The following is a 26,499-nucleotide window of genomic DNA, read 5'->3' as shown; positions in this document are numbered from 1 at the left end:
GACCCTGGCCCACCCTGCTCCCACCACAGCACACTGCACTTGTTGCTTGAGTCGGTGAGTGCGTTTGGTATAAACAGCTATAGATATTTAATGTTCATTTTATTACTTTTTACTTTTATATGGATTCTATGGTTCATTATACTCTTATATATATTCTTTAGGAAACCCAATCGCATCAGCTCCTGATGAGTGGGAACATACCCACGAAACGCGTCGAGCTTTGTATTAACGATGCCCCAGCTACATCTCATATGGAACCATTGTTACTTATACCATCTGTTTTCCTTTATTACATCAATTTTTTCCTTTTTCAATAAATGCACATTTACCATGTGGGTGCATGTGTCGATATCAGGCTTGTTGTCGCTAGCAATATTATGCCATATTACTGTTGTATTTACATCGGATCCTGTGCTGCTATACGTATATACAATATTTACTATGTTTATGTTATGTGTACATTTCCTATGCATATATTAATGAATTGTCTACTGTATATGAAATGATTACTCTTTTATTGTTTGGTACTCCTTATAATTAATAAACATTTCTTAATGCATTTCTACTATGGTCTATTTTCCCTCCACTACCCAAGCGCTTCTTTTAAAGTCCCAACTTCCCTTTCTATTGTACCTATAATCGGGATGGAGGCACATTATTGTGCCTCATTTAAAGTCCCAAATCTCCCCCCTTTTATGAACTTCCCAATGGGGGTCACAGACAGAAATAAGGGCATAACGAAAATGTAAAGCCCGGTTCACACCTATGCGAATTGGATGCAGCTTACACCGCATCCAATTCGCATGACATTTTAAAATATGTTCATTTGAATTAGGCTGGTTCACATATGTGCGTTGAATTCGCACTCCGCATTGCCCAAAAAACTTGTGCATTTTCTGGGCATTGCTGTGCGAATTGCAAGCACATTATCTTCTATGGGAATGCATCTGACTCGCAGATGCATTTCGTTGTGAACAGGATAAAATCCTGACTTGATCCTGATGTAAACCTGACCTGATACTGATGCAATCCTGACCTGATCCTGATCAAAAACTGATGTGAAACACTGAACAATTACTTTGTCAATTAGCTGTGAAAACGAAGCTTCAATTCTCACCGCACATGTGTGAACCCAGCCTGTTTCCCACTATATCAAAAACACAGCAATTTTTAGGCAATTTTCAACCCCCGCTGGGTCTCAGAAATGATAGTTCCCCCTTTGTAAACCAAACTAGACAAGATTGGAGGAGCCAATTATCTGTAAGTCATACGTGTTTGTGTTGTTTGTGATGTTTGTGATGTTGTCCTCAATTTGCTGCTTTGTGGCTATTGAGCCAATGTCCTTACAGGTCAAGCTGGCATTTTCATATGAAGGGACTTTGTTCTTTATAGAAGTGACATTTATTGAACCTGAGTAAAAAGAATCAAAGGATAAAGTGAGTTCCACGTATATTGTTGAAGTAATGCTTCACACAAGCGGTATAATCAAGTCCTGATTGGAAGTGTCTTGTAAGTCTATGAGCTACGTCCATCAGTGGCGTAACTAGAACCTTCAGGACCCCAGTGCAAGAGACCATAAAGAGAGGGTTTACCCGTTGGTGGCGCTATCGGTCTCTTGGATCGCAGTACCAGTGTCCACCAGCGGGTGTCTTCCAACACCTAGGACCTGTAGTAAGAGGACTCTCCTGCTGGTGGCACTGTTGCATGCTTGGGCCGTAGTACCGGTGTCAACCAGCGGGTGCACTCCGGCAGTGTGGAGCAAACAGCACCCTCTGCGCTCAGCTGTAACATGAGGTCAATTACTACAGCCTTTTAAATACCCGGCAAGCCCTCACAGGCTTGCCTTGGTATCTTTCTTCCTTGCGCCCTGACCTGTAACCTGTATCTGAACCTGAGCCTGCTCCTGAGCCTGTATCCGATCCCATCCTGATCCTGTCCTTCCTGTGTTCCTATTCCCTTGTATCCATATCCCATCCATTATCTCCCTCTCCTATCCTGCCCTTGGTCAGTTGCTTATCCCCTGTGTGTGACCCTGGCCTGGCTTACGTGTTTGATTTCGGTACTTCCCTTTGGCTGTATATATTATCTGTTGTCTGTGGGTTTCTGTTGGTTGGTTGAGCACTATCTGTATTTGGGGTGTTTGTTTATTTATATCACTTATCTTAAATAAACATTATTCCTATTTCACTTTACATGCGTTTTGGTTTCCTCTTTGTCCGCACAATCTGGTCACACCTGTTCATGACACCGGAGGTAGAAAGCCAGGGCCCAGTTGCAAGAGCAACAATTGTGACCCTGGCAGTTTCACCACTGGTGTCAGTTTTTTATTTTTGTTATTTTCTTTTTTTTTTTACCATTTTTTTTTCTTCTCTAATTTGAAAAGGAAGGGGTCAGTAAATGATACATTTACAAGCCCCTTCCCTGCTCCCCATCCTGACAGATCCCTCGCAGCAGCCGGCGGGAAAGGAGGGGGGGGACCCGGCAGAGCTGCGGGGGGACGAGAGGGGGTAGGAAAGAGCACAAGGGGTGCAGCAGAAGTAAGCTGGATAGGAGGAGCATCAGGGGTGGCTGCATATAGAGGAATATATTTTTCCATTTTCCTCCTGCAGCCGCTAAGTGCCCACTTCTCCTTCTCTCCCTCCCGCAGGCAATGGCTATGTGTAGCTGCCCCTGCTCCTTCTCCTATTCAGGCTTACAGGGGGGCACACAGGCCCCCTGCAGCATGGGGCCGGGTCACAATTGAGACCCCTGTGACCCCAGTAGGTATGCTCCTGACGTGCATTCACTTACATCCGACTACTTCCGTCCAGGTCCAAAAAAAAAAATTGAAAAAGATCCTTATCCATTTTTCTGGACCTAAACTTGATGTATTGAAGGTAGTTTTATATAAATGGAGGCAGGTCTGGTTTCATCTGGCCTCCTATAGATTCAACAGGGTCCAGAAGAATTCAGTGTGTAAAAGCAGAAAAAACATGCGGTCCTTCTGCTGAAATTCAGCAGGGGATCAGGCTGGATGAGGCCCATTTGGAAGGGGCCTAAGGCCCCTTTCACATGGTGCTCCTGAATTCCATTTAGCAGGGGATCAACGAGCAGATCCTCTGCTGATTCGGACCTTAACGGGGTGGATGTCAGTTTTTTTACATCTGTGTCCATTCAGTTTGTGTCCACATTTACACAGCAGACAGTGTCAGACCCATGATGGCTCTGTGGGTGTGTGGAGGTAAATGGGCACCATTTACATCAAGCTAGCTCTGATCTGTCATGTTTAGGTGGATGCAGTCTTGCACTTGAGATTAGAAGTTACAAGCTAAATCTGGTGACATGGGGACCACGGTGGAAGCTTCAGCCAGACCCCGTGTCAGGAATAGAGGGTGCCAGGATGACTTCAGCCATCACACTCAACCTAAAGTGTGTGTGTGTGTGTGTGTGTGTATATATATACCGTATTTATCGGCGTATAACACGCACCCCAATTTAGGAGGGAATTTTAAGGAAAAAAAAACTTTTAGGAGGGAAGTTGAAGGGAAAAAACTTACATTTAAATGCCCATCATTGCAGCCTTCTCAGTGCAGCCTTGCCCCAGTGCAGCCATGTCAGTGCAGCCATGTCAGTGCAGCCTTGTCAGTGCAGCCTTCCCCAGTGTCCATTGCAGCCTTGCCCCAGTGCAGCCTTGCCCCAGTGCAGCCTTGCAGCTCGCAGTTTGATCCTCTGCGATCCTGAGCTTCAAAATCGCAGACCGCGATTTGAAAATGGCGCCGCCGGTGCCGAAATACACAGAGCCGGTCCTCGGCGGCTCTCGTTCACTTTCGGCTCCACTCGTAGTCCCGCCCGGGATGGGCGTGACTGTGAGCGGAGCTATCCGAACCTAGCTGAGTACACTCGTCAGCTCAGTATCGCAGGGGATCGGCGTATAACACGCACCCGCGATTTTCCCCTGATTTTAAGGGGAAAAAAGTGCATGTTATACGCCGATAAATACGGTATGTTAATATTATACAGAGAACACGAGTGGAATGTATAGCCAGAGTTGCTTTTCCATGTACCCCCAGAACTTGAGTCATGAGTATCATGCCATGCAGTGCTGGGACAAGGTCACCTAGAGCCCAGGGCAAACATGCCAAACTGTGGCCCCCTATCACAAATTCCCTCCAAATCCCCCCTCCTAGCACCCTAGCACGAATCCCCCCCCCCCCCCATTACCTCTCCCAGCACAAATTGCACCCAAATCCCCCTTCCTAGCACAAATCTTCCCCCCGCCCTCCAAGTCCCCCCTCCTAGCACAAGTCTTCTCTCCCTCCAACCCCCCTCTTATAACAAATCTCCCCCCCCATTACCTCTCCAAGCACAAATTGCCCCTAAACCCTCCCTCCTAGCACAAATCCCCCCCCCCCATTACCTCTCCCAGCACAAATTGCACCCAAATCCCCCCCTCCTAGCACAAATCTTCCCCCCCCCAACCCCCCTTCCTCTAACAAATCTTCCCCCCTGCATTACCTCTCCAAGTACAAATTCCCCCTAAATCCCCCCTCCTAACATGACCCCCCCCCCACCCTTCAAGCCCCCCCTCCTAGCACAAATCTTTTCTCCCCCCGCCCCCCAAATCCCCCTACTATAACAAATCATATCCCCCCCCATTACCTCTCCAAGCACAAATTGTACCCAAATCCCCTCTCATAGCACAATTCTTCTCCCCCCTTCCCCTCCTAGAAAAATACTTACCCTCTGCCACCCCCCAAATGCCCCCTTCCAACACAAATCCCCTCCCCTCCCCAATCTCCTTGTGGCTCCACCTCACATGATACCACAGTGCCCAGGGCAGCCTCCCCTCCTGCCCATCCCTTGTCCCGGCCTTGATGCCATGGATAGAAGGGGTGGCAAGCAGTAATGAGTGGATTTAGTCCAATGCCTGCACTGGTATCCTAACTACTGGCTATAACTTGGACTAGGCATACAATGCATTTTAGAAAGCATTATTTGTCAAGCTGAAGGTAGCTACTAAGCTGAGCTCTGCAGATGCTTAATAAATACCTTGGTAAATGCCAACTAAAATACTAAGCGGTTAAGATATATAAATACAGCGCTCACAAACAAAAACCCATAGTGAGTGATAACAAAAAACATAAAGTCCATACAAAACTATGAAGGTGCTTCACAAATGGTGTGTAAAAATGCAGGGAATGCTTCACATCTGGTGTGCAGAAAGTGCAGAGAAAATGTTGCAGAAAAATTTTCAGGTGTACCAAAACACCCCCACATGTGTCCCCACTAACCAAATCACAATGACACCCAGCTTTTCAGTCTGGGAGTCGGTAAAGGCTTGTAACGATATCCAAAGAATGTTGCAGGATGGCAGGTTCACTGATGAAGGATCGTTTATCATCTCATCAGTGAACCTGCTATCCTGCAACATTATTTGGATATCGTTACAAGCCTTTACCGACTCCCAGACTGAAAAGCTGGGTGTCATTGTGATTTGGTGAGTGGGGACACATGTGGGGGTGTTTTGGTACATCTGAAAATTTTTCTGCAACATTTTCTCTGCACTTTCTGCACACCAGATGTGAAGCATTCCCTGCATTTTTACGCACCATTTGTGAAGCACCTTCATAGTTTTGTATGGACTTTATGGTTTTTGTTATCACTCACTATGGGTTTTTGTTTGTGAACGCTGTATTTATATATATATATTATCACTATGTCAATTGTCTAGCAGCTTCATTCAATCATTTTTTACCACCCATTTTTAAAAATTTTTAAAATTTTTTCACACCATCAGCGCAAGTTTATATATTTAGATTATATATTTTCCCCCTAAAATACTAAGCTGTTCACTAGTGTTTGCAAATTAAATTTAAAAGATGCCCTGGGCACTGACCTTCATGTTAGACAACCTAAATCAGTGGTCCCAAAACTGTGACCCATGGGCCATATGCAGCCCTTTGTTTGCCTTTATCTCCCCCTGGGATAGGAGGCACTAATCCTCCCACTTACACCAATAATGAGGCACAATTCCTTCTACTGACACCAACAATGGAGCTCTATTCCTTCTACTGACACCAATGATGGGGCACTATTCCTCCTACTGATATAAACACTTGGGCATGATTCATTCCATTGACACCAATGATGGAGCACTATTCTTTCTACTGACACCAATGATGGGGCACTATTCCTCCTACTGATATAAACAATTTGGCATTATTCTTCCCATTGATGGGGCACTATTCCCCCCCTCCTACTGACCACAGACGCTATGCAACTTGTTTACTCACAAAGCCTGAGATATTGTCTATTCCAGTTGATGGTGGGGCATTTTGTACTTCCATTGGTCACAGTCAGGCCCCTCTAAAGTGACCCTTTGTTTAGAAGGTTTAGACCCCTGACCTATACATTACACAGCTACAGTTATTCCATCTACTTCTCCACCATGCCAAACATCAAGGCACACCAGTAAGGAGGTTAGTAGCACGTCAGTCTATTCTTCTGAAACTCACCATTTCCATATGCGCAGATAACTGATTTTATGAGCGGACAGTCTCTTATTAAAATTCCCATGCTGTAGCCAGCGCAAGGTTCGAAGGGGGTCAACCGCAGCATGACCAGCTTGTGCTCAACAATCCAGCCCCACCTGGGTAAGAGGGAAATCAATATATTTTTATTAGTGTTCCTCCGTTCTGCATCATGTGTTTAACTAAACATGACCACTGCCACCCCTAACAATTGGTAAAGCAGAACCCCATAAAAGAGCTTAATTCATAGGTGTAATACATAAAAGTGAGCCATGTTACCTGCCAAAGTATTTGAATTTTTGTCCATTCAGTTCTATGATTTACACAGCTCTGCTACATAGAATAGTTCTGTCTGGCAGGACAGGAGACCTGATTTTTCTTTTCTGGGTGCAGACTAGTAGCACCCACAGGTCTTGTCCCTCCCCAAAGCTGTGACTGGACAGTGAAAGATGATGCAGCAGACTCTTGAGCTCCTCTCTGTGATCTCTCCTTCTATCACCATTTTTCTACTTCCTGGTTCTTTGTGCTGCTTCTCCCTCTCCAGTCTGAGCTCTACTGTACAGGAGATTGCAAGATGCTGATAGAAAGTAATAATAATAATAATGATTTAAAAACTTTTATTTTATATAGAGCCTTGAAAGGTAGCTTCAGAATCTTAGACTGCTGGCAATTACAAAGCAGTACATTTAATATGTTAATACTGAGCTGCATTCGTTTGTGTCTTTTATATCTGCCTGCACGCTGGCTCCTTTTCCATGGCTCCATTTAAACAAAAAAACAGCATGTGCGTAGATGTGCCACCAGTTTCTTCCAGTTATTTGGGAGCTGACAAAGACCAGTGGTGCATGTAGGGTTGCCCCCTGATCCCTTTAAATCCGAACACATATGAATTACACAGGTTCTGAGGCTAATTAAAGCAGATAATGCTGAACATCATAGTAGACAGAACCACGGCCTTATCTCTACGATCCTCTTTCTCTCTTCGCTGGGCAACTGACTCGAACCATTATCTGGGAGTTGACAGCAAACCTGACCCCTCTACTCTCTATTCGGCAAACTTCGTCCCATTGCTCCCCTGGCTTAAAACTGATTTTCTCCACTGGCACTCCCTCACTCTAACTTGGTTTAGACAATGCAACACACTCAAGATGACCATGCTGCCTAAGGTGCTGTATTTGCTGCAGGCACTGCTTATTCATCTCCCCTTACAGTTCTTTCAACGGGTGAGTTCTATGTTTAGAGAGTTTGTATGGTCCCATCGGAGACCTCGCCTCAAGCTCAAACTTCTCCATCTCCATCCTCAGGGCGGAGGACTCCCAGATGTGATGGCCTATTACAGAGCAGTGCATCTTACCAGAATAGTGGATTGGTATTGCCATGGTGAAGCAAAACAGTGGGTCGCCATGGAACTGGAAGAATCCAATGACACAGTGAAGAGTTGGCCCTGGATCACCTGTTCCTTACCAAAGGCCCTCAGCGACCACCCCACTCTTGGCAGCACATTGTCGGTTGATAGGGATGCATTCAGACACTCTTCAATATCACCACTACCTTCCCTCTTGGTGCGTATCTTGGGCAGTCCAGAATTTATACCAGGTCTTCAGAACCCTCACTTTCAGCGCCTGGCTGTAAGTGGGCACCTTCATCTCTGCGATTTTTTTGGCACCAGACAGTCAGCTCTCCCCCTCTGCGCGACAGCTACAGACCCACCTCTAGACTTCTGGAGCAGTCTCCAGTTGCACAACTTTCTCCGTCGGTGTTCGCGCACCCCGGGTTTATCTTGACAGCTCATGGAACTGGAACATATCTGCCATAGGAAGGAACCAATCCGCCTCTCGTTAATTTACACGTCTCTGATCCGACCGATAGCAGGGTATGTGCCCGGGTTCCTTTCTAAATGGGAAGCAAACCTTGAAACTCAATTCACTGACGCGCAGGAGAAAATTTGCCATTTTGCACACTAAATTCAAGAGACTGGTTACAAGATCCTGGCTCAATGGTACAGAGTCCCCGTGGCTTTGCACCGCTTTTATCCTCAAGTTCCCAGTACATGTTGGCGATGTGGTAATGCAGAGGGAACAATGCTTCATATTGTTTGGGATTGTCCCAAATTGGGGCCCTTTTGGGGGGGGGGGGGGTTATTGGTACTGTCAAGCACTTGACCAACGTCGACTTGGAGGGGAACCCTGCAGCTTGTCTGCTCCATCTTTCAGAAAATCCAATCAAGAAGTATAAGGCCTCCTTCACAATTCAGTTATTGAATGCGGCTAAGGCATGCATCCCCCTATGTTGGAGATCTGAGAAACCACTGTCGAAATCCTTGTGGTTTTCCAACGTCAATGAACTCAGAGACATGGAGGATCTCACACAACAGGGAGGAGATCTTCCATGACACCTGGAGACCATGGCAACATTTTGTATATACTGATGTCTATCTTCAGGGGCTCTCGCAATTGGGCTGAACCCTTGAGATTGGCTACATTCCCTGGGCTACAGGCTCCACCCCTCTTGCTGAATCTCATCTCTACTCTTCTGTACATTGGACAGGTGATCCCTTACTCCTACTCTTCACAACTGCCTCTTACTTTTTCTTTTTTTTCCTTTTTTTTTTTTTTCACATTTGCTCCCCTTCCTGTTTTAATAGGCTTGCTCTGGGTGCTGATTTTTTTTTTTTTTTTGGATATCAAAATATCCTGTGACTCCCTTTCATGACTCCCAGTATGGGTCCACCTGGGCACCAGGAAGCCCTTCCTCTCAGTATAATATATAATATATTTTTCCGTTAAAAATGGTTGCACAGTTTTAAGCTTACGAATTTTCGTGCTTGTTCTCACATCGCTATTTTATTTGTTGCACATGTATGAACAACTGTAGGCCACCCTCATACTTGATCTGTTTTCCCTGACCATTTCTACTGTGTGGCTCCGGTGGCTTGCAAACCTAATCTGTTTGACTGTAAACTGCAACACTTAAAATAAAAGAATAAGGCCCCTTTCACACGAGGCGGGCTCCGTTTCTACGGAGCCCGCCTCGGTCCGCCGGCTCAGCGGGAGATCAGTCCGTTGATCTCCGCTGAGCCGGCGGATGACAGGTCCCTCTCTGCCCACTGAGCGGGGAGGGGCTTGTCAGGCACCGCTGCCGCCTATGGAGGGATCGGACGAAAACGGACAGCGTGTCCGTTTTCGTCAGATCTCCCCCGATCCGATCCGCCAGCGACGGACCTGGACGTAGAGCCATCCGTCTGCCTTTCAGCGGATCGGACCAGGTCGGATGTCAGCGGATATGTCTCCGCTGACATCCGATGCTCCATGGACGAACATGGAGCGCCCGTTCAGGTCCGCCGTCAAAACTGACAGGCGGACCTGAACGGTCCGATCGTGTGAAAAGGGCCTACAACAAAAAAAGCAGATAATGCACCAAGTGAGTTTAATTATCACCTTAATATGTCTCAGAACCTGTGTAATTTATGTTTTCGGTTTTAAAGGGATGAGGTGGCAACCCTAGGTGCATGTGTGCTGATTTCTGTGCGTGCGCACAAACGCCACCAGCCTCTTGCACTATAGCACCCTGCAGCATTTGCGCACATGTGTGGAAACCCACCGCACACATATGCACCACAAAGTTGGGGCTCAGTAACATGTGGTCTCCTGGGATAGCTGTGACATAGCAATCCCAGGACGCAGTGGGGCCCATCCTAGACCAGAAACCAGGAAGTGCTGACTTGCAACACAAAATGGTAAAAAAAAGCAACACAAGGGTAAAAATGTTGCATTTGTTAGAAGGGGGTGGAGGGACAGAATAAGAAATGGATGTTTAATTCCTCTTTTGAATTAGCATTTGGGGGTGGAAAAACCTTGCATCGCAGCTGTGGCAGGAATTATACCCCCTGTCGAACGCAACCCATTCAAGTGAATTTAAGCTGCTTTGCAACTAAGTACATCAGGAACCAGATGAAATTTGCATAGTGTATGGCCAGCAGAGAAAACTCCATAGGACACCACAGACTCCACGACGTGGCATGCATTTAATGAATGGGCTATTAATAGGACGTTCTCTGTGCGGACTATTACTGAGGAGAAGGAGAAGCAGGAACGCAGGTCTGGCACCTCCAGCACTGAATGTTTTTTATGGCAAGGTGTGCTGGAGGGTCTGTTGATGCTGGCTGCTGGGAGATCTGGTGTGTGTGTGTGGGGGGGGGGGTCTTTTGTTGCTGGGGGTCAATTGTTTTTGGGAAAGATCTAATGTTGAGGGAGAAGTCTACTGTTGCTGGCTGCTGGGGGGTCTATTGATGCTGGCTGCTGGGAGGTCTGTTGCTGCTGGGGGTCTATTGTTGCTGCATTGGTATTTTGTTGCTGGGGGGAGGTCTATTGTTGTGTGGGGGATCTATTGTTGCTGGGGAGGTTTATTGGTGTGTGGGGGATCTATTTTTGCTGGTGGGGTCTAAAAAAATTCCATGCAAATCACTTAGTAGCACAAAATGATACTTGGTTCTGTATTCTCTAAAAGGAGCAGTACTAGGAGGCGGGAAGGGGGTAAAACCAAGGGATGGTGCTCAGAGGAGGGTACAATAGAATTTATTCTATTCGTAATCCGAATTTCGGAAACCGGTTATATTATTACTTTCTTCTATTTTCTTCTATTTGTTTCTATTGTTTGTTCTATTTTATTTTCTATTCTATTTGAATTTCAGAAGATGGTTATATTCTTTCTATTTTATTCTATTCTGTTTTTTATTCTATTCTATTTCTTTATTTTCTATTCTTTTTTTACAAATCTTTTATTTAGTCAAAGGACATGGTCCGAGGACATACAACATTGTATAAACATAGTGACATATAGTACAGCACAACACATTGTCATTGCAAAAAATGAAAAAATACTGAAAACAAAAGTCATTATGCCCACTAAATGCCCAGGGCATCATTTATATTCCTGGCTATAGGGAATATAAGGAAGACATAACCTCGAAACCTGAAAAAGCTAGTGTAGATCATAGCCAAAGAATAAATTGCTCGGTCGGGTGGGCCCACGGAACCAGCCCAAATCATTTTTTTTTAAATTTTATATAAAGAAGAGTACTATAGGGCTGTAGAGTCGTAGAGACATGGATCTAGGGAGAGGGAAAAAGACGTTAGTCATAACAGAGTACATCTAGTCTACAGAGTCGCATTCAAAAAGGGTTCAGCCCTCATCAGAGAAGACGAACATGTTCCATAGCAACAAAGTTTTGGAGTAATGTTCTTGTTGATGATGCCGAAAGGACAAGGTCTTCCAATTTATCGAGCGTTACATACATTTTTGGGCAACACATCTAACCTCTTTCCAGAAATATTTTAGCTTTAGGGACAGGACCAAAAAATATGTAGGAGAGTGCCCCGTTCCTCCTGGCATCTCCAGCAACAAACGGAGGTTGCAGGAAAAATGTTTTGTAACCTCACCGGTGTCCTATACCATCTGGTTAGGATTTTAAAGTTAGTTTCTTGCACTCTCATGCAGATGGAAGATTTATATGTAAATCGAAGGATATGTTGCCTTTGATGTGAACTAAGAGTGCGACTAAGATCCCATTCCCACTCCCTAAGGCAGCATAAGGAATGAGTCTCTGGAGGTATGATCAGTAGGTTATAGATGGTCGAAAGTGTATTTGGCATCACCCCCGTTTCCGTTTCAGTACTCCACCAGAGTTATGAGAAGTTGGCAGAAGTTGCTCGGGAGCGGGAGAGATCTGAAAAAGTGAGTGAGTTGGAGAGCCCTCCAGACAGAAGGAACCTGAGGGGTTGGTGAGGTCAGAGATCGATGGCCAGCATCTATCAATCAAGAAGTAAGAGGCTTGTGAACAGCCAGAGTTCATCAAATTTTGAAAGGATGCATCTTGGTATCCCAGGGTAAAAAGTGGATTCCCCAATATTGGGAATAGCGGCAAAGTTGGGGAAGAAAAGATGCTTGTGCAAACAGAAGAGAGCAAAGTCGTGTAGTCTAGCCAATAAGGGGATGGTTTTTCACATCCCTAGGCAGTGCGTTGTAACACCAGGATGCTCTACAGAGAGATATGGCACTTTGAGCCTGTTCCAACTGAACCCATAACTTGATGTCTTGATGTCCATTCCAGTCAATGAGTCTACTCAGATGGACAGCCTGATAGTATTTACATACTTCAGGCACTGCCAACACTCCATACTGTTTGGGTAGTGTGAGCTGATCTCTCTTTAAACGTGGATGTTTATGGGCCCATATAAATTCAAAAAATACCCTCTGAATCAATTTGAAATAGTGAGATGGGATATAAATTGGTAGAGCTTGTAGGAGATATAGGAATTTAGAAAGCATACTCATTTTGAGGATATTGCAGCAGCCAAACCACAAATGGAGTCTTGTATTCCATTTGTCCAGGAGAGCTCTGACTCTTTTTAGTAATGGGGGGACGTTTAGTTCCAATATCTTGGATATGTTAGAGGGGATGAGTGTGCCTAAGTATGTCAGCACGGAGCTATTCCATTTTAATTTAAAGTTCAGCTGGAGCTGTGAAAGAATTGGCTGCAGGAGATTAATTCCCATTGCCTCAGATTTGGTAAAGTTGATTTTAAAGTTGGAGAGGGCCCCATACTTCTCAAATTCTTTAAGGAGGTTCGGGAGTGAGATCAAGGGTTTGGAAGGGAAAATAACATGTCATCAGCGTAAGCCGAAACCTTTAGTTGAGTGTCCCTAACATTTATGCCAGTAACATCCGGGTTCAAACATACGGTACCTAAAAAAGGTTCCAATGACAGGGCGAAGAGGAGGGGCGACAGGGCACCCCTGTCGTGTCCCATTTATTTTATGATTTATTTTAAAAAGGTTCTGACAGGACCCCAGTGGCTCGGCCCCGAGCTCTGGGGTAGGAGTAAATTGTGAAAATCCACTGGAGCATCTTAGTGCCGAATCCTGCATACCATAAAACTGAAAGCATGAAATTCCAATTCACCCTGTCAAAGGCTTTCTCAGCGTCTGTGCCTAGAAACACACATTGGGCGTGGGATTTGTTGGATATGTGTAGTAGGTTTAGGACCTTTGGTGGTATTGTCTCTAGATTCCCGGGTTGGGACGAATCCTACTTGGTCTAAGTGAATCTGATGCGGTAGATGTTGCTGAATCCTAGTCTTTAAGATCTTCCTGAATAGTTTGAGTCCTATATTGATCAGTGAAATTGGCCTATAACTCCCACATGAAGCTGGATCTTTGCCCTCTTTAGGGATCACTGATATGTGAGCTTGCAGGGTATCTACAGCAAATGATGAGGTGGATCCTACTGTGTTGAACAGTTTGACCATGAGAGAGGGTAAAAGGGCTTTATACTGGATGGTGAAACCATCTGGACCCGGTGCCTTCCCTGGTTTAGTTGTCCCTATGGCAATATCGTGGGGCATTGTGACTTTGGGGCTATTTGGCAGTATTAGGTATGGTATATAGGTCGCCAATTTCTGTTTCCTAAGGGATCTAGCTAGCATTCTGCCACATTTATTGCCACATTCATACAATGTTTTCCGACAAATCTGTAATGCTGCTTTAGCACTAAATCTTTCACAAATAGTATCACAAATGTCCTTATTACCGTTATCACAGCTTTCCTTCTTATATAATGTCATTTCGCTATCTTCAATTGTCACATGCCTTTGATGCACAATTTCCAAGTTCCACATGTACCATAGTCCAGTCCGGGCTGGAGAGAACACTTAGAACTAACTGTGATGAGAAACCTACCTCACATTTATATGCACATCTGGTCTCAATATCCTTGCCTCCTCTAGATAAGCTCTGGACTCGCTGGCAACGTGATATACCCACCCTGGATAACGATGATTGGGATGATGTGTGGGATTTCCCTTTTCGCTCTCTAGTTTCCATACGAGATAGATTAGTACAATTTAAAATAGTACACAGAGCATATTATACTCCACATAGACTTCACACTATAAACCCTGCCTGCTCCGCTGAATGTTGGAGGTGTGGAATTTCACCAGGAGATTTCGCACATATTTTCTGGCACTGCCCTGAAATATAGAAATATTGGAGGGAGGTACTTGACATGATAAACAGAGTCGCATTAAACACGTTGCCACCAGTAATGGAGATTTGTCTTTTAGGACTGATTGAAACGCTGATACCGACTATAGCAAAACGTACACTGGTGGGGTTGCTTCTTTTTTTACGCCCGAAAGCAAATAGCCATGCAATGGAAGAAACCCAACCTTCCCTCCTTGATACAATGGAAACGTTTGGTTAATGGTAATCTTCCCCTTTATAAGGATACATACATGAATAGGGGGTGTCCAATGAAATAGAAATGAGTAGAAGGAATAATTTAGCTTTGAGCTCGACCGTGTGCATAGGATCCCTACATTCCGTAATCCTGCCCAGAAAACTCCCAGAGATGTCCTTTGCAGAGTACACTTTTATAAAATAAAGGAAGAGATAATGAGAGCGGCATGGCGAAAGAACCCAGTGGAATTTAAAGGGGTTGTAAAGGTAAAAATTTTTTCACCTTAATGCATTATATGCATTAAGGTGAAAAAACTTTTGACAATACCGCCGCCCCCAGCCCCCCCGTTTTACTTACCTGACACCTTGAATCTCCGCTGCTCGTTCTCGTCATCTCTATTACAGCTCAGCCTGGTCGCTGATTGGCTGCAGTGGATGGATTGAAAGCAGCGCAGCCATTGGCTCGCGCTGCTGTCAATCACATCCGATGACGCGGCGCGCTGGGGGGCGGGGCCGAGTGATACAACGAGCGGCTATAGCCGCCGGCTGTATCACGGGAGCGCGCCCGCAACAACTAACCACCATGCGAGGGAGCTCGCATTAAGGTGGTTATTTCTTGCGGGGAGGAGCTGAAACAGCCGCCGAGGGACCCCAGAAGAGCAGGTTCGGGGCCACTCTGTGCAGAACGAGCTGCACAGTGAAGGTAAGTATGACATGTTAGTTATTTTTTAAAAAAAATAAAATTACCTTTACAACCCCTGTTAAAAAGCAGGAAATACAAGTTTTTTCATATCTATGCTGACAGACAAAAGATAGGCGACGGATGTTAAGACCACTATTGGACCACCTGCGGTCTAGTGGGGCGACATACAGATGGGGATACCCAATTTCCCTGATAATTAAAAAGGAGGAATGCACTTTTAATTTACATGACCCAGAGCAACTACCTGAGCTGTTTCAGTTCCTGGGGTCAGCAGCTTTTGAGGTGCCTAATTGGATAGACCTACCAACAGTAGGGGAAAAAGGATCTTCTCAGCAAAGGGAACAACAGAGGTGGGGGCCATCCCAGACGGAGTAAATCATTTAATCAAAAGACCTGGCAAACAAATGGATTGATTTCCCCCCAGCAGACGGAGAGAACTTTCTACTTTTTTTTTTTTTCCCCCCCCTTCTCAATATATATATGGGACGGTTGCCCCTCCTAAGAAACTGTGGAGGTGATTTGTCGTTTGGGGTTTTTTTTTTTTTTTTTTTTTTTGGTGTGTGTGGTGTGAGGGTAAAGGGAAGAAAAAGAGGAGGGAAACCCTTTGTATGTAATATGTAATACACAGAATTAATCACTTACAACACTAATTTGCAATTTAAGGAACAAAACACTGGATATTAGCACAAAATTGTAAAATGAAATGTAAAATGTGATAGTCACTGGGGTGAGGGAGGGGGGAGGGGGGCGAGAAGGGTTAATATTTAGTTGATGTCTGGTTTTTTTTGTTGTTCTTTGGGGGGGAGGGATTTATTTAGTAAGATATATAATAGACACAGACACACACAGACACACACGTAAAATATATACGCAAAGACATAAAACACATATGACACACAAGATATGGGACACTGGATGAAAAGGAAAAGGGAAGGGAGACATTTTTTTATTTTTTTGGCATGGCAACTTGCCTGTTTGGGTTTTTTTTTTTTTTTTTGGGGGGGGGGGGGAATTTATGAAAGGGGGGGAGGGAGGAGTAAAACGGAAGAGAGGGGAAATTAGAAAAAATTAGAATGTATATGTAGGATTTGGATGATAGAAGAGCTGGATTAGGGAAGGGGGGAACATGGAATTGCAAATGTCGGGGATATGAGGGTGCAAAAATGGGCTGATTCAAAATTATTTCTCCAGGTCGTAGGAAATAAGGAAGAAAGTGTGGATTTGGTAGAGGCCATAAAATGATATATGTGGAGGGCACTGTGTAAGATCTCAATGCACAGACTCCTGCCTGCTTGACAGCACCCCCCATATTAAACGCCTCTCCTCCGGGTGGAGGAAAAGTCGGAGGCGTTGGGGTTTTTTTTTTTTTTTTTTTTTGGGGGGGTAGAGGACTGGTCCGGATTTGTACTCAGCCACCTACCCACCCGAAGAGTTTTTGCTCCTAGGGAAGGGGAATATTGTTTTGGAAATTTTTTTTTCCCTCTCCCCCTTCTCCTCTCTCTCAGATTTAGCCAACTCTAGAAACGACTAGGATAACTTTTACATTGTATAATGTCAAGGGATTAAATATCCCAGAGAAACGGATAAGACTAATGGCGGAATTAGGAAGACCTAAATCCCAAATTAAGTCTACAGGAGACACATTTTAAAAGGGATAAAATTCCATAGCGTAAAAACCATGGTTTCCCGATTGTGTATCATAGTACATCGCAGACGTTGAAATCTTGTGGGGTGTCTATTGTAATAGTAAGACAGATGCCATGGAAGGAATCAGGTGTAATTACTGATGAGGGGGGACGTCTCCTTATAGTGAAGGGAACCCTGGGTCTTCAAAAAGTCACGCTGGTAAATTTATATTTACCAAATGAAGACCAAGTAAACTCTTTGGAGGTTTACTTGCAGACAGTGCAACAACATAAGGAGGGAATCTTAGTGTTGGGGGGCGACCTTAACATGGCCCTAGACCCGATGAGGAACTCATCAAAAGGATCAACTCACCTCTCTTATGTCAAACTGAGGAAAGCGAAAAAAATTATACAGGAACTGCAATTGATAGATAGTTGGAGGACAGTCCATGCACAGGACAGAGATTACACATTTTTTTCGGGCAAAGTATAAGACTTATTCCAGAATTGACTATATTTTGTCCTCCCAAAATATAATTACATCCTTAATAGAAGCATTGATTGGATCGATTACCCTATCAGATCATGCTCCGACAAGCTGTACGCTAGAAATGGGGGAGGCGGAATCTCGAGAGTGGCATTGGAAGATCAATGAAACTCTCCTTAAAGAGAGCGAGTATGAGGGGAAACTAAAGCAAGAACTGGATTATTTTTTTATAATAAATGACACAGGGGAAACAACACCTTTCTGTATATGGGAGACACATGAATGTGTCATGAGAGGTATTTTTATCTCCATGGGGGCACATAGGAAACGAAAACTGAATTAACAAATTGACCCGCTGCTCAAATGTATTGGGGAATTATGCCCCGTACACACGGTCGGATTTTCTGATGGAAAATGTCCGATCGGAGCGTGTTGTCGGAAATTCCGACCGTGTGTGGGCTCCATCGAACATTTTCCATCGGATTTTCCGACACACAAAGTTGGAGAGCAGGAGATAAAATTTTCCGACAACAAAATCCATTGTCGGAAATTACGATCGTGTGTACACAAATCCGACGGACAAAGTGCCACGCATGCTCAGAATAAATAAAGAGATGAAAGCTATTGGCCACTGCCCCGTTTATAGTCCTGACGTACGTGTTTTACGTCACCGCGTTCAGAACGATCGGATTTTCCGACAACTTTGTGTGACTGTGTGTATGCAAGACAAGTTTGAGCCAACATCCGTCGGAAAAAATCCTAGGATTTTGTTGTCGGAATGTCTGAACAAAATCCGACCATGTGTACGCCCTATTAGAAGTAGTCCATAAAAAATCTCAGGCACAAGCAATAGAACAGGAACTAGCTGGCCTACGTGAAAAGCTCAATCTTCAGTTAACAGAAAAAGCAAAAGCCAAATTAACCCAAAGGAGACAGACATTTTACGAATTTGGGAATAAACCAGGGAGAATGTTGGCAAATCCTCTTAGATAAACCACTACTCGAAATCACATCACACAAATCAAAATGCAGAGAGATGAAAATCGCTCAGGTGTTTAAGGAATATGATGAGAGCTTATACCAGTTAGAAAGGAAATCTACCTCAGTTAATGCTCAAAATAAATGGGAAGCAGCTAGGGAGTATATCAAAGAGACAGAAATGCCAAAACTGACAGAGGAGATAGCCAGAGAATGCGATGTACCAATTACAATAGAGGAATTTTATGAGGGCATTAAAATTACTGAAAATGGGTAAAGCTCCGGGCCCAGATGGGTACACCTTATCGTATTACAAAACGTTCGCTGAGAAATTGGCTCCGAGATTCATAGCAGCTTATAATTCAGTATGCGAAGGGAAGCGAATCCTAACAGAAACACTATTGGCACACATAACAGTTATTCCGAAAGAGGGGAAGGATCCCTCCCAATGTCCTAGTTACCGTCCTATCTCATTGCTGAATGTGAACCTTAAAGTGTTCACAAAAATTTTAGCCATGAGATTGGTAGATTACATCCCGGGCTTAATACATCCAGACCAGGTGGGGTTCACCCCTGAGAGAGAAGGAAGAGAAAACACACAGCGGGTGGTGAACACGATCTACCTTGCACAAAGGCAGCAGAGACCAATGGTGATAGTCTCAGCTGACACGGAAAAAGCCTTTGATAGGGTAGATTGGATTTTTTTTAAAGGCGGTACTACAACACATAGGTCTAGGAGATGGGATGCTGAGATGGATTTCCAATTTATACTCAACACCAAGCACCAGGGTAAAGATAGACAATAGAATCTCGGAGCCTTTCTCTATTCAAAACGGAACGCGACAGGGGTGCCCTCTTTCACCCCTGATCTTCATTTTGACAATAGAACCCTTTTTAAGAAAAATACGGGCAAATTTGAATATTAAGGGGATAAAAATAAAGGAAGAACAGAAAATTGTGGCCTATGCCGACGATTTAATTTTCTTTGTAACCGCCCCAGCCATATCCCTTCCATCCCTGTTGATGGAGCTAAGTGAGTATGGGAAAAAATGTAACTTCAAAGGAAATTAAATTTTTACATGGTTCGGGAGAACAAATATCATTAGCATGAATGTGATGCCAACACTTCTGTATCTAATATAGACCCTGCCAATTAAGATTTCTTCAAGTTTCCTAAGAGATCTCAGATCAAGATTTTTAAAGGTTTATTTGGGCCGGAAAGCCAGCAAGAGTACGCAGAACTATATTATAGCTTCCTAAAGGAAAAGGAGGGATAGGGTTTCCAGACCCAATAAGATATCAGGAAGCCTCACACTTAGCCAGAGTGATGGAGTGGTGTAGGCTTAAAAGTAAGAAACCCTGGATACTGATAGAACAGGCATCGATAGGTATTCCATTGGAAGGTCTAGTATGGATATCAGGAGCTGAGGTGCCAACAGAAGTGAGGAAACATGCAACAATAGGCACTACTTTGCAGACGATTTAAAAGATATTTAAAAAAACGCCTATCTCGATAAAACCTAGTCCATTGCTCCCGATCCTGGGTACGCCAGTGTTTCAGAATGACGGACCCTAGGTTTGGAGCAATACGACGTAGGGGTTTCAGCAGGATCATTCACTTTTCAGTGGAGTGATGCAACTAGAATCCTTTATCAGATCTAAATTAAATACATATGCAGAAGTGAGAGCATTGACTGCGTTTGAGGAGACATGCTTGAAGGGAGAATCAATGAAACGCTCGCTGTCTTATTTTTACACTACATTAACTGGACTAGAGACAGCTCAGGAACTTACTTTCCTCCAGGCGTGGGAGAGAGATCTAGAGATGTCATTCTCCCATGCACAGAAGGGCAGGATTTTGCTATTTAATCAAAAAGCATCAGTAGCAAGTAGATGCCAGGAGGGGGGATACAAAATTCTTACTGGGTGGTATAGAACACCAAATGTATTACATCGGATTTACCCCCAAATGTCAGATGTTTGTTGGAGATGCCATGAAGCAGAAGGTACAATATTACATATTTTCTGGGAATGTCCAAGAATTAGAGAGTGCTGGGAAATGGTTGCTGAAACTATCAAAACAATAACAGGAATCTCTCTTGGAGATAGACTGGTAACTTTTTTGTTGCTGGATATTCCTATATCAGTGGAAAAATTTAAAAACTCTCTGCTGAGACATCCTCTAACGGCAGCTAGGGCATGTATCCCTGTCCTGTGGAAAAGAGACAGCCCTCCAACTAGAGCACAATGGCTTGCTAGAATTGCAGAAATCCAACAAATGGTGAATCTTACATTGGCAATGAAAGATCAAGATGAGAGATACCGGAAGACATTGGCCCCGTATCTGGCGTACAGGGAGAGATCAGAATGACATAAAAAATGTGCTAAGTCCGAATCTAAGAATAGAGGGCCGGGGTGTCTGGTGGAGAGGAGAAGAGGGGGGAGAGGTAGGGAGAGGGGGTTATAAATCCTCTACCCTCCATAGCTTCCACCCTTTTTTTTGGGGGGGGGGGGGGGCTAGGGAGGTAGACGATAATTTAGATAGGGGAGGGGGGTAAAAGTAGAAAAGGGGAAATCACATGAAATGAAAGAGCTAATCAAAAGTAATACAAGATACACAGATGGATAGCAGTACTTGTAATGAACTGTATTGTGAAATCTATGGAAAAATAAAGAAGTTATAAAAAAAAAATCTAAATAGGAAAGAAGGGGACCCAGGCTCACATGCATTACCCACTTTCACACTACCAGTCAACCCTGTGCCCTGATTAGGCACTTCAAAGAAAGCAGCTATGGCCAATGGAATCGCTAGAAAAATAGTAGACCAACCTAGACAGTTAAATGGGCACATCAAAAATAGTCCTTGAAACCAATAAGGGGAAACCGATCCATCCGTATTGTGTGGACTGTTTGCTGTTTTTTCAGGTGCTTGCGTGCGCTAGTGGGAGATGAAGGATTGATTAAACAAGCATGTGGAAAGGGCTGACATCGGAACGAAGAAAGGAGAGGCTAGTTGGTGAAACTGCAGCCTAATGTATGGAGGTGGGGGGGGGGGGGGGCATCCACTCCCTAATGTATGGAGGTGGGGGGGCATCCACTCCCTAATGTATGGAGGTGGGGGGGCATCCACTCAGCGGTGGTGGCAGCAGTGCAGTAAGGGTGAGAACATCAGGAGCAGCTACCCTGGAACAAGCTCACCCAAAACCATGCTGATGCTACATCCTGACTAGCAGGTCTGTTCACGCTGGTGGCGATCCGTCAATGTATTCTCCTTCCAGGTTCCACAAAAGCTCCAGATCAGCAGTGGGGCAGATTCAAAGGTGGAGGTGTATGTGATGTGACATCACCTCGGCACTCTTCAGAGCCCAGTTTGGTGCGCGCAGTGGAAGCTTTTATTTTATATTCTGGTATTTTTTTCTATTCTTTTATTTTGTATTCTGTTCTCTTTTACTCTATTATATGCTATTCTTTTATTTTCTATTATATTCTATTATATTATTTTCTATTCTATTCCTTTATTTTCTATTCTATTTTATTCCCTTCGGAAATTCAAATTTAATTTGAAAAGTATTTAAATTTGATTCGAAAACTATATTCGATTGTAAAACTATTCAAATTCGAATTTTGTCCAAAATTTTGATTCCTTGTTTCGGATTCGTTGAAATTAAATGTTATTCGGAAATTTGGATACATCAGAATAACAAAAAATTCACCCGAAATTCAATGACAGGTATAATTTATGATCTGCATAGGGTACCATGTTTTTTTTTTTTTTTCATACTTACTTGCAGAACTCATATCCTTTTTTGAAGGCTGTAGTAATTTCATCCAGAGTCGCCAGTCGGCTGTAGTGCATTGCACAGGCGGCTTTGGCCCCGTCATAGTCCACGGTGATGTTGTTCGGCATGAACACTCCAGAGATAACTGAAACACAGATATGAAGAAACGATAAAGCCGCCCATATGGTCACAGTCGCCAAAAAGCCATCAGGACCTACTCACCCATGCCCGTCTACATTTTACATCATTACAGTGCATTTCGTATAGAAGTCTCATTCATTACAATGTATCTAATTCTCATCTTTGACTTGCAGCTGAATGCATTTCTATCAGAATAGGATATGAAGCATTTTTGCATTACACAGGGCCTTAACCCCTTTGCTGCAAGAGCCAATTTTGTTTTTTTTTGGGGGGGGGGGGGTTGCATACATTTAAAAAAAATCACTTTAGGTCTGAAGATTAGTGCTTACACATTATATGTGTAGCAAGGTATCTGGCCTTGTCCAGTCTAATGAGGACCTTCAAAGCCAAAGATAGCTAGTATTTTTTGGGGAAAGAGGGTTAGGGCCAGGACACCCTTAAGCAGTTGTAGATTCAATTGGCAGACTCCGAGACTTCAAAAGGAGGACAGCTGTGCGGGGAAAGGCCCCAGCAATGTGCCACATCTGCACATGCAGGAACGCTGTCTCCTATAGCAACAGTCCTTTAACACACTGGTCATCAACCCTGTCCTCAGGGCCCACTAACAGGCGAGGTTTGCAAGATAACTGAAATACATCACAGGTGATATTATTTGCTGCTCAGTGATTGCAGTATTCTAGTCTACATCTCCCCAAGGTAATACATAAAACCTGGCCTGTTAGTGAGCCCTGAGGACTTGGTTGATGACCACTGTTTTAACAGTTCCTAACTCAATTTTTCCTTTGTTTAGCAAAAAAAAAAAGCCCAGTGGTGATTAAATACCACCAAAAGAAAGCTTTATTTGTGTGAAAATAATTATACAAATTTCATTTGGGTACAGTATAGCATGACTGTGCAATTGTCATTCAAAGTGTGACAGCGCTGAAAGCTGAAAATTGGCCTGGGCAGGAAGGGGGGTGAATGAAAGTGCCCAGTAAGCAAGTGGTTAAACCCTTTAACTGGCTGAAAGCCACAAAATATAGGGGAGGAGGCTGCATGAAGTTCGACATGCCTGATGTATAATGTGCATGCTGAGCAACTGGTTTTTCCTTTCACAAAACAGTATTCACTTTGTGAAATTATACAAAGATTTACCACACATATTTGTTAAAAAGTATATAGGACCACAAAGAAATGAAAATGCCCAGGCCAACTATAACATAGAATTATAAACCACTTGTTCCTAATATGACAGCCAGATAGGATGCTCCAGTGAGAAATAAGCTGTTCAGGGGTGCCCTTCGTGGAGCGTCTGACATCAATGAGTAAAAGGCCTAAATGTGTTAACCTTCAGTCTTTCAGGTGATTTGTGAGATACCCGAGAAGCATTTCAGCCACCTATGGCTAAAACACAGTGCTAGGAATCATCATAAAGCATTGAAATTTAAGTGTATGTAAAGCAAAATCTTTTTTAATTTATTTTATTTATTACAGGTGCTTGTTCATCACCGTCAATTTACACAAAGCTTTACATACAATGCCTTGAAAAAGTATTCACACCCCTTGAAACTTTCCCCATTTTGTCACGTTACAATCAAAAACATAAATGTATTTTATTGGGACTTTATGTGATAGACCAACACAAAGTGGTACATAATTGTGAAGTGGAAGGAAAATGATAAATGTTTTTCAAATTTTTTTTATAAATAAAAATCTGAAAAGTGTGGTGTGCATTTGTATTCAGCCCCCTTTTCTCTGATACCCCTAAAAAAAAATCTTGTGGAACCAATTGCCTTCTGAAGTCACCTAATTAGAAAATAGAGTCCACCTGTGTGTAATTTAATCTCAGCATAAATACAGCTGTTCTGTGAAGCCCTCTGTGGTTTGTTAGAGAACCTTAGTAAACAAACAGCATCATGAAGACCAAGGAACACACCAGACAGGTCAGGGATAAAGTTGTGTAGAAGTTTAAAGCAGGTTTAGGTTTAAAAAAAATATCCCAAGCTTTGAACATTGTTCAATCTATCATCCTAAAATAGAAAGAGTATGGCACAACTGCAAACCTACCAAGACATGGCCATCCACCTAAACTGACAGGCGAGGCAAGGAGAACATTAATTACAGAAGCAGCCAAGAGGCCCATCGTAACTTTGGAGGAGCTGCAGAGATCCACAGCTCAGGTAGGAGAATCTGTCCACAGGACAACTATTAGTCGTACACTCCACAAATCTGGCTTTTACGGAAGAGTGGCAAGAAGAAAGACATTGGTGAAAGAAAGCCATAAGAAGTCCAGTTTGTAGTTTGCGAGAAGCCATGTGGGGGACACAGCAAACATGTGGAAGAAGGTGCTCTTGTCAGATGAGACCAAAATTGAACTTTTTGGCCTAAAAGCAAAACGCTATGTGTGGCGAAAAACATTGCACATCACCCTGACCACACCATCCCCACCGTGCAACATGGTGGTGGCCGCATCATGTTGTGGGGATACTTTTCTTCAGCAGGGACAGGGAAGCTGGTCAGAGTTGATGTGAAGATGGATGGAGCCAAATACAGGACAATCTTAAAAGAAAACCTGTTAGAGTCTGCAAAAGACTTAAGACTGGGGCGGAGGTTCAGCTTCCAGCAGGACAACGACCCTAAACATACAGCCAGAGCTACAATGGAATGGTTTAGATCAAAGCATATTCATGTGTTAGAATGGCCCAGTCAAAGTCCAGACCTAAATCCGATTGAGAATCTGTGGCAAGACTTGAAAATTGCTGTTCACAGATGCTCTCCATCCATTCTGACAGAGCTTGAGATATTTTGCGAAGAAGAATGGGCAAAAGTTTTACTCTCCTAGATGTGCAAAGCTGGTAGAGACATCCCCAAAAAGACTTGCAGCTGTAATTGCAGTGAAAGGTGGTTCTACAAAGTTTTGACTCAGGGGGGCTGAATACAAATGCACCCCACACTTTTCAGATATTTATTTGTAAAAAACATTTGTACAAAGTTTGTTGTGTCTGCAGGACAGAGGGAAGAGAGATCTCCCTGACATGGACAGCAAAAATAAACTGACTGGGGTATAAACCCATCCCATACAACTGTAATAACAATAGGCACTCGTAACTAATGAAAGGCCTTTCCACATGACCTTGCCAGCAAACTAAAAAACATATCAAGTCAGGGTTTACTCCAGCCTTTCTCAACCGGGGTTCCATAGAACCCTAGGGTTCCTCCAGAGGTTGCAAGGGGTTCCTTGAGCAATGAGCAATTTTCAAATCTCAGATAATCAACCAATGACAACAAAGATCTTTTCAGCTATCTGTCAGAGGGAAATGTTCCCATTGACCACAAATGTAAAGGCGCATTCTCAACAGTGACCATCTTGCTAATGTACGGTGATCTATAGATGTTAGCAGGGGTTCCTTGAGAGCGGAGAGTTATTTAAAAGCTTCCTCCACATTAAAAGAGGTTGAGAGAGGCTTTTTTCACCTAATGCCCCAAGCCTAGCTTGATAAACAGGCTGCCTGAATACAGATTTCCTTGAATTAAGATATAAGTCAATATACAAAGAAGAGATCCTCAGAAAACGTATGTAAAAGAATAAAGTTTTTGTTACCTGGGATGTCATTTGTAGAACATATCCCAATTACGGCAAGAAGAAGAGAGAGACACAAAGTTTGCTGAAGCATATTGTCAGTGTCTGTCCAAAACCTAGGTGTGTGATAAGACAAGCGAGGGAGCGTACCTGTGTCTATAGTGGGAGGGGTGGAGGATGGGCAGTATGTGACACTCGCCTATGGTTAGGTGTGAAAGAGTGAACATGACGCAGGCATGCAGCTGCACCTCTATGTGTCATCCCCCTTCAATCCTACTAAAGTCACCACAGTCAACGTTATCAAGAGTTTCTCTTGGCACAGACAGTACAATTAGTACCTTTCCTAGGAACTCACATCTTCCTACTAACAGCAATTCACATATTAATACAAAAATAAACAATATACCTTTTATGCCCTGTACACACGGTCGGACATTGATCGGACATTCCGACAACAAAATCCTAGGATTTTTTCCGACGGAT

At 43.7% G+C, this 26,499-nt stretch overlaps 1 protein-coding gene across 1 annotated transcript in view; it reads right to left on the bottom strand.

Annotated features, from left to right (window-relative positions):
• Positions 1–26,192, bottom strand: part of LOC141111970 (uncharacterized) — a 50,749-nt gene extending 24,557 nt beyond the window's left edge. The window contains exons 1-4 of the mRNA XM_073604217.1: positions 26,038–26,192; positions 22,323–22,461; positions 6,495–6,628; positions 1,272–1,410 (exon numbers count right to left, since the gene is read on the bottom strand). Coding sequence (XP_073460318.1) covers positions 1,272–1,410; positions 6,495–6,628; positions 22,323–22,461; positions 26,038–26,110 — 485 coding nt within the window. The 5' untranslated portion in view covers positions 26,111–26,192. The remainder of the gene's footprint in view (positions 1–1,271; positions 1,411–6,494; positions 6,629–22,322; positions 22,462–26,037) is intronic.
• Between the last annotated feature and the right edge of the window lie 307 nt (positions 26,193–26,499).

This window comes from Aquarana catesbeiana, linkage group LG11 (assembly GCF_042186555.1).
Source record: "Aquarana catesbeiana isolate 2022-GZ linkage group LG11, ASM4218655v1, whole genome shotgun sequence".
Taxonomy (NCBI): Eukaryota; Metazoa; Chordata; class Amphibia; order Anura; family Ranidae; genus Aquarana; species Aquarana catesbeiana.
The sequence above is the reverse complement of the archived record's forward strand: the minus strand, read 5'-3'. Positions and strand labels throughout refer to the sequence as shown.